Source organism: Panicum hallii, chromosome 1, assembly GCF_002211085.1.
Source record: "Panicum hallii strain FIL2 chromosome 1, PHallii_v3.1, whole genome shotgun sequence".
NCBI classification, from domain to species: domain Eukaryota; kingdom Viridiplantae; phylum Streptophyta; class Magnoliopsida; order Poales; family Poaceae; genus Panicum; species Panicum hallii.
The window spans coordinates 6,443,494-6,458,214 of record NC_038042.1 but is presented as its reverse complement, the minus strand read 5'-3'; the positions used below and the strand labels follow the sequence as shown (position 1 = coordinate 6,458,214).

General features: G+C 46.2%; 1 protein-coding gene across 1 annotated transcript; it reads right to left on the bottom strand.

The window, feature by feature from the left end:
- Positions 1–1,106: 1,106 nt before the first annotated feature.
- LOC112878733 lies at positions 1,107–2,538 on the bottom strand. Its single transcript, XM_025942944.1, has one exon. The coding sequence runs from the start codon at positions 2,449–2,451 to the stop codon at positions 1,843–1,845; it is 609 nt and encodes a 202-aa protein (XP_025798729.1). The 5' UTR covers positions 2,452–2,538; the 3' UTR covers positions 1,107–1,842.
- Positions 2,539–14,721: the final 12,183 nt, after the last annotated feature.

The window sequence follows — 14,721 nt, the reverse complement described above, 5'->3', positions numbered from 1 at the left end:
TATAAAAGGGCATAATGGATCAAAGGAAATGACTCAAAATTATTCTTTCGGCTGGGGGCGATGAACTCTCCGGCAACTATAGCATTATCATCAGCAGAACAATAGTCATAGAAGTTTGCCAAGTAAATTTGTTCACTGATCTATAAATTCATAGAATTCAACTTCACTCATACTAGGTGAATGGCCTTACAATGTCGGATGAGACTTTTTTTTTTAAAAAAAGCACATGTTAGGAATGGCCAGGGTATATAGATGAAATAAGCTCAGATTCCTTCCCACCATAGGCGAATAACTCATGAGACATGCAATTCTCCTTGGTGCATAAATCATAGAAGTTCGCCAATAACTGTTGGGATGAGAGATTGAAAGATTTTAAAAAAGCACAAGAAGGTGCGTCCATATAGGATTGGTGTTAGGTGTTTTTCTTTTGAACGAAGTGGAAGGTGTTAGCAACGGGGCTTGCCGGGGTTGGATTAAAGAAAATGACTCGAAATTCTTTTTTCCACTGCAGGTGAAAACTGAAGAACTCATAGAGGATGTTACTATCAGTAGCACACACGTCACAGAAGTTATGCTCGCCGATTATGCAAGCAACAGATCGGCAAACTGATGATCAGCAAAGCCCATCACCGGTGAACAAGTGTACTAGCTTTTCGTGTGGACTTCAATTCAACCACGCAGGCAAAATGAAACCGATGGGAGCACATCTTAAACCACTCCTGAAAGTGGAGTGCAGAATCAAACAATTAGTGGAGAAGAATCTTGTTTGCTTGCTTAAATCTAAAGAAAGACGGATCGGAGAATAGTTCGCTGCGCTTAGATGCTAAAAGAACCTGTAAAAGATGGAGAATAATTTTCGCTGCGCGTAGATGCTGAAAGAACATGTGCTGATGGGAAATGTAAAACCACATGTGCTGGTACCAAGCTCCTATTCTGCTGGAGTCTCTCTCTCTCTCTCTCTCTCTCTATAGCTCTCTCTCTCTCTCTTGAGAGCCTTGAGAGGATCTACTGGGAGAGTTGACTATATACAACTCACACAAAAGTGTTCCATCAGAATGTATCCAATTATCTGAAGAAAGGAAAAAAGAAATGGGAACTCAGAAAACTCCACACCACCAACTGCCAGTTCATGTTACGTGGTTGTGATTCAAGAGGCGGCCGGGAGTACAGAGGCATTGCCAGGGAGAATCCGCCATGGATGGTGTGACCCCAGCCCATTGGATGTAGGTGTGTCTGCCTTTTTCATGACACATTCAACAAGCAAGGGAGGTGCTTCAATGAGAGGAGTACCACCACCTGTTGGAAAACTTGGTCTTTTGCTTGAAGACTAGAAGTAACAGAGGAAGAAGATGAAGTGATTTACCTGTAGCAGTAGTAATTTACAAAACCTTATTCTATACATGTATAGTACCTAAATTACATGAACAAGATACTGCTAGTAAGTACACTGGAAAGATGGTATCTGTACAGGAAGGACAACACCTGCTGGAGCATTCTCCTGGAACCTGTCATCCCAACAACCAAGCTACCACCCACCCTAGCCTCTACCCACCCTCACAAACCACCAAGAGAAGCTCCACTGCTCATGCTACATGCCACCAAATCGATCTCCTAAAAAATCAAATCAAATCCTAGCTCCAAGAACAAAAAGATATCAAGTAGGAAGGAGAGAGTCTCTGGACGATGACAGCATCCACCAAGAAACGCTCAACTCATAGGTAGCAGTACACTCTGAACTGCATGATCGATCTCACTCGCGTACCAGGACCAGGAGATCGTCAGGCATGGAGCGGCGGCGAACGTGGTGAGACCGGCCCGGTGGACGACGATGGGGCCGATCGATCACCACCAGCCGTACACCACGCGGGAGCACTTGCCCTTGATCCAGCTGACGCCGCGGCGCACCGACTCCCGGACCTTCCCCTCCACGTCGTACGTCTTGTACACCACCAGCCGCTTCCTCCGCTGCAGCTCGGCGTCGTCCAGCGCCGCCGCCTTCTTGGCCGCCGGGACCGCGGCCGGGGCGGCGGCGGTGTCGTCGAGCGCGGCGAAGGACGGGGTGTACCCCCGGAGGTTCACGGACCGGCGGTTGGCGGAGGACCAGTTGGTGACGCTGCCGGAGCGCTTAAGCTGCCCGCCGGCGCCGGCGCCGCCGTCGGCCGCGACGGTGGGCCCGTAGGAGGCCGCGTAGGACGCGCTGTACGACCGCAGGTTCAGCCCCGAGGCCGGGCGGCCGGCGGCGACGCTCTTGGTGCTCCCGCTCCGCTGCACGTGCGGCGGCGCCGGGCGCGTCCACGAGCTCACGCTCCGGGCGCGCTTCACCCTCGACGCCGCCGACGGCGCCGGTGCCGGCCGCGCGTAGGAGGCGCTGTAGCTCCGGATGTCCGCCCCCGCCGCGCCGCCGTACATGGTGCCCCTCTCCGCGCACGACATCGACCTCTCCATAGGCATGTCTCTCTCTCTCTCTCCCTCGCTCGCTCTGCTTCCCACGGCGCGCTCTGCTCGGCGACAAGCAGTGGCAATGGCGAGGCCGCTGGCGCGGGAGGGGCGCCTCTTATGGGCCAGCGCCGAGTGGCGTGGGGCGACGCTCGGATCCGCTGCGGCCGCGGTACCGTGAGGTTCGCTGTGGGTGGTGAGCAACCTGTGCGGTTTTTCTCAGCCGTTGGATCGTGGAATTGACGGGTGGTGCCGATCCGTCCATGGAGGCTGTCGGATGCGAGAATTGACAGCTGAGATCGGGTGGGGGAAGCCGCTGCTCAATTTTCCTCCTCGCATTTATTGTGACATTAAGGCTGTCAATTTTGGGATCAAAGAGCTTGGTGTGTGGGTGCCATGGCTCAACGGCAATGGACGACATGGTTGATTGTGCTTCAAGGCTGAGATGGGTGCAACGGTTGGCGAGATCACTGGTCGAGGTAGCACAATTTTGTGGTGTCTTACTCATATATGCGTGGTAATTACATTCAAGTCCAGCATTCACAAAAGGGGGGGCATTCTTCTCTTGATGCTCTTTCGAACTATTTGGCGGATTCACTAATAATTCAGGATAAAATTCATTTTGCGGATCATGATGTACCGCAGAATGTATCTCATTTTGTCTAATGGTCAATAACCCAAGACCGCTAGAGGAACTATGCATGTGGGTTTAAAAAGCATCTCAAGTCACAATAGGATTTTTCCCGCAAATTTACTTTATTTATATATTCTTATATTCCCATGGTTATTGCGTAGGCCTACAATCATTGTCAATGAGGATGAGCCTTTTAGCTTTTTAGGCTTTGGGGGTAAGAGGGTGTGGTGGTTAGGAGCTTTCTTTCTTTCTTAGTAGGCTTTTAGCCTACTTCACTACTTGGAAGGATGGGATTTGTTTTGTTTGTGAGTTGGTCAAAAAGGCCTAAAGAATGTATCTCATCACTCTTACTAATATTCATCACATCTATGAACGTGTTCTCTCATCAGATTCAGTGGTGGATGAAAAATAAAGGGAAAGGGAACTTTAAACATTAGTAGTTTCATTTATGTTTTCAAAAGTGAAGGTAAAAAATATTTCTCAACAGTACTTTACTTTTGATAAACAGCCTCAGAGAAGAAAAAAAAATAAGTTGCCTTTGTGATGTGTCGTTTTAATCTAAAGTGTGGCAAATTTCTCTGAAGGAAAAAGTGTGACAAATCTGGATCAGAACTGTGGATGATGCAGAGACAAGACACAGGTCACGTACCAACCCCTTCCTGCCTCTACCTGTAAGCCGTAAGCTTCTTGCGACGTCTTCATCATACACTAGCCTTCCTCTTGTGTTCTTTTTGTCTACTTCAGTATATACTTCGTAATGTGATTTATTTTCAGCTGAAATGCTACAGAATGCTGATCTAGGAGAAAGGAAAGGAACTCGCACAAGTGTTTTTACAATTTGCATAACTGATGGTGATTATATCTCTTCGTGGAACTTGCGCATCTGAAAATGGCCTAACAGAAGATACATGTTGTCTTGTAATGTCGTTTTGAGCTACAGATAACAAAATTGGTGAAAACAAAGCAACTGCTTCCTTGAGAAATACAATAGGAGTACTGTGCTACAAATTGACAAATGCTTATTTTCAATCTTTAGCATGAGCTATCTTTTCTGATTGAGATATATCATAATAGCTATTGCTAAGTATCTGCCTGTTCATGGTAATTGCTGAAAAAATGATCATACATCATTTTCAAACTAATTGTATGACAGGTCTTGTGATATGATAATTCGCAACCAAAAAGAAATCTATCAGTACATTATCCATTAAGGAAACATTTTGTTTGCTAAACCATGGAAATTTCTTGATATGCTTCATCGCACCACGCATGCTATATATATGTGGTCTACATGGTGGCATGTGCCATCCATGTCTATCTTGAACTTTTTTGTTGTATATTTATAATGAGAAAATTAGATAATTTAGAGACATATATAGGTGGTTATTTCTATTTATTTATCTTCTAGATTTATAGAGGCTGTTAATTTAGACACATATTTATGTGGCTAAATTATGTTATGTTTAATAATGGCAAAGATGATTATTGTAGATGCAGAATTAGAGGTTACTTAGCTAATTTTTGGTAATGACAAAGGCAGGTAATTTAAGGGGTTATTTTAGGTTATTTTTTGTAATGACAAAGGTGAATAATTTATATACAAATTTCGGGCGTTACTTTAGGTTAATGCTATAAATGACAGAGTGGGCAATTTGGACACTAATTTAGTAGTTAGTTTAGGTTATTTTATATAATGACAAAGGTGGGTAATTTGGAAGAAATTTGTTCCAGTTGCTACTTTTGCCAACAATGATTGAGTATATAAAATCAATGGTCGGGTGTTTACTTTCTATGATGTATCTTGTGAGAAATTAAAATTAGAAAAATAGAAAGGAAGCTCTGGTTAGTAAGATACCGAACATCTTGTAGAAATATAAAACAGAGAAAAAAAGAGAATGTGGAAAACGAAAAATTCAATTGCAATATAATTATATTATTAGCGCAGGGAGCCACCTCCAATCCAATTATGGCGTGGTGGAAGTGTGAGGGCTCGACTCCAGCCACAAGCATGCAAATTCTCTGGTGCCCAAAATTATTTGCTGGCGTATGATAGATAGGAGACACAGTCGCTGGTGTGCCGTGCATTTTTGTCATAAAAAAATATTTGCCTCCGTTTTTCATTTCCTCCACATTTCGTCGAGAAATTAGTTAGTTGTCTCTGAATTGTACACGAGAAACCGTAGCCTATTATACAGCAGGAACAAGTAGCATAGGCAAAGTAAAGATACGACCGCCCTCTCCCAAAGCTATGCTTTTGGCTGCCGGTACACTACGAGAGGTCGCGTCGGCATCGCATCGCACTCGGGACGTGGCCCAGCGCTCTAACACCACCGGCGGGCGACGGACACCGGCCACCACGCGCGCGCCGGCCGCCGGCCGTGCCTGTCCAGGCGAGGCATCGGACACGCACGTCGTGAGAGGACGAGAGGAGATGCCCGCCCGATAGATGGAAAGCTGCAGCCTACAGCGCACGATGGACGGGAATGGATTCGTGTGGCGGAGCCCGCCGCAGCGGCGCCGGGGAGCGCGACACGTCTCCCCGGCCGGCCGGGGCTGTCACGTCGGCGTGGCGTTGGGGCAAAGCGAACATGTCCGCGGCGGCGGCACGAACAGGAACGTGCCATCGCAGCTCCCCGGCCGGATCTTTAGCTTCTTGCTGTCGCGCCAGGACACATCCACGGGAAGAAAAGGGCATAGGAGGATTTTTTTATTTTTTGGAGCTGCCAAAATCCGCAACGATATTTGCTGGTGACCGTATCGTGTTGCTCGCATGAGCACGTGAGAGGATCAGAATCGCACGTGAGATATCCTGCTAACTGCCGTCGTCGAATTGGAGCTTCACTTTCAGCTGGATTTTCGCGGTTCTTGCTGCAACCGAAGGGACACAAGTCACAACCACAGGGTAACTGCCGTGGGGTTCGGAAGAAGAGAACTCGAGCTCGATCTCCTCCTCGCCGCGGAGCGCGCAGCACGCCACCTGCACATCAGATCAAATCAGATCGAACCGAACCCGCTTCGTTTTCGCCTGTTACGAGCACGAAACCCTAGCCATTTTTCCAAGCCCGCTTTTCCGCCGAGATCCGCGACGTGAAAGGATAAGATCATCGGTCCGGCCGGTACGGGAGAGATGAATGCGGACTGCACAGTTCCAGTAGTGGCTGTAGCTTTCCTGCTTCGTGACGAGAGGATGGAGGGGAGCCAGCAGCGCGCGAACACGCCTGCCTGCCTGCCTGCGCTTTGCGGGTTGCTTTGGGCGCGAAAGCGACGAAAGCCAACCACGAATTCTCATCGGGTTCCATCTTCGGTTCTTCCTTCCTCAGCTGATGGCGACAGTGCCGCCGGAGCCATCAATGATTGCTGCTTGCTGGGGTGGCCACCGCATCTCGGCTGGGCTCGAGAACCCAATCAGCAGCTGGTGCAGCGGCCGTTAATGGGCCGACGAGCGAGCCACGCCGGCTTTTTTAAAAAAGGGGTTAAAAAATTAAATTTGAAAAAGTGGTGCCGATTTGAAAAAATTTTAAAAATGGGTACCTTCCGTCCGACCAACGGGTGGGAGGCGTGGGGCCGGATACCTCCCGCCCATCCAACAGGTGGGAGGTGCCAAATCTTTTTCTAGTCCCCTCTCGAGGGCCTCGTCGCGAGTAAGAAACACCTCCTGCCCCATCCAACCGGCGGGAGGTGCCAGATCTTTTTCTAGTCCCCTCCTGAGGTTTGCGAATAAGAAATTTGAGCGGGAGGTGCCAAATCTTAGGAGGGGACTAGAAAAAGATTTGGCACCTCCCGCCGGTTGGATGGGCGGGAGATGTCCGGCCCCACGCCTCCCACCCGTTGGTTGGGCGGGAGATACCCATTTTTAAAAATTTTTCAAATCAGCATCTCTTTTTCGAATTTATTTTTTTAACTTTTTTAAAAAAATTCGCAAGTCGTGTAGCTCGAGGACAAGCGGCCATGGCCGAGTGACTAGCTCGCTCGCCTCTGTCCTTATGCTCGATCGGCTGCCGACCTGGGCGTCGACAAAACCGGCGACGGCAGCCACAACAAGACAGGACACTGATCAGTCAGCCAGTCGTTTCTCGATCGGTCACAGCTTCAATCAGAGGACCTTTTCGTCGATTTCCATCCGAGTAAACCCACATCGACAACCTACCAGCTACATTTCCAACTTGCAGCCAGTGTTGTGATAAAATAAAAGCAACCAATTGAGCCTTTGTCTTGTGGCGAACACTAAGATTGCTGTCCTGTCCGTCCTTGTTTGTTCTCGGCTGCCGACGTGCTGGGCGCGGGACAAAACCGGCCGGCCGGCGACAGTGGCAAAGAGTGATCAAACACAGTGGCAAAAATTGGTCTCATATTTTTTTTCTGATTTAAAATTAATTAGTTTCGATTTTTCATAAGTAAATATATTTTTTTTTATATTTTTTTTAAAAAATAAGACTACTTTTAAACCCACCCAAATGGTCAAATTTGCCGGTTGTCTGGTTTTGAAATTGAAGTTTGAAAATCAGACTACTGTTATGGTTTGAGAGTGGAAATTGGACTTTTTTTCCGCTGTTTCTTGTGATGGAATTTTCACCGGAGTGATTGTGAGTTCAATTCTCGATCTCGACCAATCTACAGTTTTATCTTAATTCCTCCTACTGCTTCCCTCCTTAATGGTGAGTTAGTTTCACTTCCGGAGGGAGGTGGACCAACCAGTAAACGTATGCCTGCATGGAATCGATCAACAAGCTGCGCGGATCCTTGGATTGGATAGATCGCTTCGCACATGTTTGGCGGCGAGCTGGGGCTCATGCATCTCCTCCGATCAAATCAATCCTCTGCAGCCGACCCGGGCGCGCGGACAAGACCAGACCGGTGAACAGTAGGAGGAGAGCGATCAGCGCTAGCCGCTAGCTAATCAGCGAGTCCGTACCACGCGCGCGTGCCGTCGTTTCCCGGACGGAGAGCGAGCTGTTTGATTCCGAGCGAAAACCACTTGCTGTGCGCTGACAACGATCGAGGCGATCCAGCTGATGATGACGAAGCAGACGGCCCCGTCGATCGTCTCCAGCGCCTGACGGGGGTGATGAAGCTAGCTCACCTAGTCGTGCGCATGCAAGCTAATAAGAACATGCGATGAACCGAGACCATCAAATATCTTGGCACAATTAAACACAGGCCCCACGAAGGTGTGCTCTCCAACCGTGCATGATGCATCCTTCGCGCGCGCGCGCGCATGTCACCCGAACACACGATGAATTAAATGAAAGGCTGGAACAGCAAGTAAGCGAGCTCGATCGAATCCATGGCTGATCGGAGTGGGCCGGGCGGGGCGCGGTAGCTCTTCCGATGATGTCAGGGCACCGACCGGCCCGTGCACGACAGCGACGAGATAGATAGATATTTCAACACCGAGATGGTAGATATTCCAAAGAAAGAATGATTAGCTTGTTAATTCGCAGCGGTTAGAACGTCCGGTGCATCGATGGATGGAGTGGATCAATCCCGTTATGAAGCGTGGCCCGGCCCGCCGGTCGTTACACGTTGACGGGATCGGAGCAGTGTGCCGCTGGCCGTACGCCGGCAGTGCTACGAAAAGGATTTCTAAGAGATGTGTAAAAATATATTTTTAGAGGAGGGTAACACACGCACGTCCCTACTTCTCGTAGCACCAATTTTCAGATAATAAAAAAACTAAAAAAATCGAAAATAGCAAAATAAAAAGGAAAAACATATTCCAGCCAACCAGCCACCATAGGACCTTGTACTATAGATGTGTGATTTTTTTGATAAAATATGCACACGTGCATCACCCGAAATATGAACCGCTTACCTTAAGTCTTGCGCGTACCTTTCTCTCTACTGCACTACGCAGTCACTTGTGACTCTGTGGAGTATACTATTTTTTATATTAACTCTATTAACTCTGAAATTGATTTCTAAGGGTGGGCGACACTACCATCCACCCCTAAAAATATTTTTCTATTTTATTCTGAAAATTTATTTAAATCTTTACATATAGCAAAAGAAATAAAAAATAAAACTTCTACACAATGGTTATTGTGAACTATAGATAAAAAAATATATCAAGTATATTTCAGTGTATATAAAGATTAAGATTGTGAAAACGTCATATGACTTGAGTTGTTTGAGATAGTATATTATAATAGCTATATGTAAGGTACAACTATTAAGATCTTATGATTCTAAAAGATCTTAAATGAATAATGTATAAACTATAAGATTTTAGATCTTACCATTACAACTTTGATTAGGAGCTACTCTATATCCGAGAGGTTGTTTGAAAAAAAATCAAAACTTCAAGATTTTAAAATTAGAGAACTTATAATAATATTTTGGACCATTAAATGACCTTAAATAAAAAAGTTATCAACTACAAAATTTTAGATAACATCAATTTTTACAATTTTAATATAAAGTTTGACTTAATCAAGATCATATAAAAAGTTATAAATTTTTTTACGTAGGATCATTTGTAGGAGCGGATCGTACCATCATCCACCCATAAAAATATATTTTTGGGGGACCATTTCCAGGAGAGGGTGGTGACGGTCACCAATGCTAGAAATGCTGTTTTAAGAGGGTGGGTGATGCCCGTCTCTAAAAATGGTGGCTATTTCTATGGGTGGGTGATGTCATCATCTGCCTCTAAAAATGCTCTTTTAGAAATGGGTCGGATGCTACAGTAACCACGCTCCATTTGTAAGAGCGAATTATCTTTTGATTAAAAAATTAAAAAACGGAACCTTTCTATAAATCGCTTTTGCACTAGTACGACGAGGGAAGAAATCGATGCACCACGAGCCACCTCTCGTTTTATGAGCAAACGTACTACTTCTACTGTAGGAGGAGTACTGCAAGTCTGCAAGTGACATGCTGCATGTGTGGCAGAGTTAGCTTCAAAGGCTTCATGGTGGATTAGTTTGGAGATCAACCAATTTTACAGTGCTGGGTTTCAATTTGCATTGGCTCGATCCGGCCGGCAATCATATCATCTCTTTTATGTAGCTCGACCTCGCCGCCGGAGAGAGGTCATCGGTCGGTCCGGTGCCTAAGCTTGTTTCGTCGCCGGCGACGGCGACGCGGCGTCGTACGTCCTCCTCTCCGCGCTAGCGGCGCCGTACCGCGCGCTGGCCGGATCTCATGCCGTGCCTTGTCAGCGCTGTTCAACCATCGTCCACCACATGATCTGCTGCCGTTCATCACATACACCAGGACCAGGAAAATATCTTGACATGGTTCCATCCGGGCCCAACGATCCGGACGACGTACGGGGGCGGTGTACGTGCTCCTCCTCTTGGACCGGCCCGTGCACGACAGCGACCTACCGTCGATAGATATTTCAACAGCAAAATTCGTGGATGTATCTAAGGATGCAAACAGGTAATAATCGATGGTGTTTTAAATCTAGATCGGCTAATAAATTATGTTACCACGCTTTTAGTTCATTTCTCTCATCTAAAAGGGTTTAGGGTTTTAGGGTTTAGGATTTAGGGTTTAGACTTGGTTAAAGTCAAATATTTTTATTTTTTATCAATAATATCTTCAATCATAATTAATTTTAAATAGAAAACGTTACATGCACGCTATAAGGGACGAACCCACCGTTAAACTGATCTCGATTTTACAGCTCAAGGGGTTTTCCAAAATTATACGATGAACATAAGCTAGTCAGTGGGAAAAAAGAAGTTTATCCGGTGCCAGGCACCAGGGACATCCAACGTGGCGTCGCCTCTGCATGCTATGACAACTAGTATCATTTTTATGTTATTATTTTTTATAGTATTTTTATTATCCATATAATTAAAGTTTAAAAGATTTTACTCGAAAAAATTTAAAGATAGCTATATTATAGGACAGACCAAAATCTGGATGGATCCAATGACAAAAAGGAAATGGAGCGTATACATCGCTTGCTCCTATCACAAGTCCAAAGGAAGAATGATTAGCTTGTTAATATGCAGCGGTTAGAGCGTCCGGTGGATCGATGGATGGAGTGGATCAATCCCGTTGTGAAGCGTGGCCCGGCCCGGTCGTTACACGTTGACGGGAGCAGTGCGCCGCCGTACCGTACGTATCGGGGGCCGGAGGATGGAAGAAATCGATGCGCCACCTCTCGTACGTTTTATTGGTACTAGTAGAGCAAGTGGTGTGCTAGCTGCGTGTGTGGCAAAATTAGTTTCAACTTTCAAGGGCTTCATGGATTAGTTTGGAGCTCGATCAATTTTATAATGCTTGGTTAGTTTCAGTTTGGCTCCAGCCGGCATTCATATCATCTATTTTACGTATAGTAGCTCGACCTCGCCGCCGAAGAGAGTTTCGTGGTCGGTCGGTCGGCGACGGCGACGGCGACCCGGCGTCGTCGTCCTCCGTTCTAGCAGCGCCGTACCGCCGGCCGGATCTCATGTCGTGGCTTGTCAGCACCGTTCAATCATCGTCCACCGCAGGAAAATTTCTCGACATGGTTTGATTGCATGCGGACCCCAACGATCAGGGACAACGTACGGGGGTGTACCATGCACGTACGTGCTCCTCTCTTGGTCCATCTGATCTCCCGTTCGCGTGCACGCGCGCCTGCCTGCAGCTGCTGGCCACGGAGATCTTTCTCCCCGACGCCGTCCATGGCAGACGCCGGCGGCCGGCCGGACGGGCGCCCACCGTGATGATGAATGCCAGGGTCAGGGCTGTGCGTGAAGGCGACGCGTCGAGAGATCAAAGTAAAAGCATGTTAGTTTCACGGATTAAAAATAAGTCTTCGTTACATGGGATGTTTGAATACCGATTAGAAATATTAAATGTAAACTAATTATAAAACTAATGGCATAAATAAAGTCTAATTCGTGAGACAAATCTATTAAGTCTAATTAGTCCATAATTTATAATGTTGAGCTACAATAAACATGTACTGATGATTGATTAGCTAGACTTAATAGATTCATCTTATAAATTAGTCTCCATTTATATGATTAATTTTATACTTATATTATATTTAATTATACTAATTGATATCCAAACATCCGATGTCACACGAACTAAAAATAAATCACCAGATCCGAATACCCCAATTGCACGCCCAAAGACGTACATGATCGTCGTCTTGTTAACTGACAGCAGTTAGCACGTCCAACCTTTTTTTTTCGCGGGAGACGACTGGTCGACTGGATGAGTGATGACTGATGAGTTTGCACGTCGGTGGTCGACGGAATGCGTTATCGATCAGCTTCGCAACACCGGGCTCGTTTGGCTCCATGGGATGCCCGCGGCCCACTCAATAAAGCCCATGCGTGGAAGAATTGGCCCTGTACAGAAACAGAAGCGGGGTTCGTCCTTTCGCAACCAGGAAGTGGTACGGAGGGGTGTGGTTAAGGTGATGGATTAAACATCCATCACCTCAAGACCGGCTCAAAACAATTCGGCCCATATCTTCTTTTTCGCTTCTTCTTCTCTAGTGCTTCCTCCTCCTCCGAACTCCTGCGCCACCACCAACTCCTTCCCCTTTGCCCCCGCGCCGCCCGTAACTCCGTCTCGACGGCGGAGTGCGGAGGAGGAGGAAGATCGAGATGGGCTAGAACTGGGCCGCTAAAGACCGAATTAATCGGTGATGCCACCTTCAGATGATGGATCACGCGTTTGTAGCGCACGTGATGCATAGCCTCCACGGGTACAGAGTAGGTATTTCATTTATGCTCAGTGGCGGACCTGGAATATTTCTGGAGCCTGGGCTAACTTACTGACTCCACCATGTCTACCTGCTGGGCTGCAGCGTTTTATGTTAGGCTGCCAATGGCCCATGATATTTTTTCACTGGGCTGGAGATAAGGGAGCCCGGGCCGGTGCCCAGGCTCACTGGGCCTTGGGCCCGCCCCTGTTTATGCTGTGTGTGTGCGCGCGCTCATGCTCTTACGAAATGCGGAAATGAATGGCAGTCCAATTGCAATCCTGGCCCATTGTCATTAGCATAGGTGTTGTCTGATTATTTTTATTATTTATTTAAATTTTCTATTTATTCTAAAAATCGACGGCTGTATTTTTTTTTACTCTTACATCGAGCAGCCACGATGTACTTGAAAAAAATGACCTTAAGCAATAAATATAATCTTGTATTGCACCTTATACTTATGCAAGTTATCAATAGGCAAAAAGTCCTATAGTGCACCTCAAGCTTATAGTCTAGTCATAGTGAATACAAAACAATTTCTCTTTCCTTTGCTCTCACTTATGCACTCTACAATAATGGGCAGGTTCAGGTAGATGCTTTCAAACGTAAACATTGTGAACCTCACCTTAACAAAATCCAACTGTTCTTTACTAAAAAAAAACCCAATTATGCTTGGATCCAACCTTACAATGTTGTTGAGCTAGAGGTTTGTTCAGTTCGATGTAGGTACATGTTTGTTCAATTCGATGCAGGGGCCGGGTCGCTAAGCTGTTGGCTTCCATCACTGACACGGTGCACTCCTCGATGCTATTGTGGACACAATAGTCTTGTTTGTTTTGCTCCAACGTCCCACAGTAACACCATTGTATTAGTTGGGTGGAGCACAGGTTAACAACCTATCAGAATAATGGAGGAACCTGAATTGATGGCTGGAACAAGGCATGTCATGTCGCTTTAGTTTGACCAGTTCTTTGTGTATTTATATCAACCATCTCATCAAGGATTTGCCCTGCAGTTATGCATGTCTTACTGTTCCTTCATACTAGTCTCCTGGTTTCCATCTTGACCAGATCACCTTCTGCGTGGAGGAACCAGGACATTTATTTGTGGTGGCAACTTCATGTTTTGCAGAATGGTCGTTCCTTGCGTGACTTGGTTAGCTCATAGATGTTTGTTCATGCCATCTTTGGCTCTGTCCGTGGCTGGTTTGTTCATACAGTCCTCTCATATGAAACTTGTGTAGTCTGTTGAGATTCACGATGTTGCTGTGCTTTTGCTAGCGATTTCTTAATTTGCAGAATGGAAATGGTTTCCAAACCATTGTTAATGTTTCGTTCCTACATGCTATAGTTTGGAGCTCAGGGCCGTTGACCTTCTCCAACCAAATTGACTCGGAAATATTGCTCGCACTTTGGAGTGCCGTTGTCAGATGGCCCTGCTTGGAGTGTTTGAAATTCACATAGCTCTTCCCAGTGGCGGAGGACGCCCAAAATTTTAGGTGTGGCGGACGGGGCTGCGGGGCGGCGGGCGCGAGGCCTGCGGGGCGGGAGCCTACGGCTGCGGACTGGCGGACTGGCGGTGGATTACTAGATTATGTTCAAATATTATACGGAAATAAAAGTTCACAATAAAAATATGGTTCAGAAGTACCTCAAATGAAGAAAAATACGTAAAGTACGCATCAAATCAACAATTGGACCAAAGAAGCTGTCAAACAAAGAGACAACATAAATTAGTAACGAAATATTAGAGTTAAAATATTAAATGTAATACAAGATACACAATTAGAGTATAGAGTTATACCGGTATATTTATTATTAGTTGCGTCTAGGAGACTTTGGCAATTGCATATTTCTATCTTTTTTCTTCTGAAAAGCCTTCTTGATAGATTCAAGATCAATTCCTTTAAATATCTCCCGCTCAATATACACCACCATCAAGTCATTAAGCCAACCATCGGACATCTTGTTCCGCAACTCAGTTTTAATAATCT

Excerpts from the sequence above, each read along its gene's own strand:
- LOC112878733 (XM_025942944.1), bottom strand. The coding sequence starts at position 2,451 with ATGCCTATGGAGAGGTCGATGTCGTGCGCGGAGAGGGGCACCATGTAC.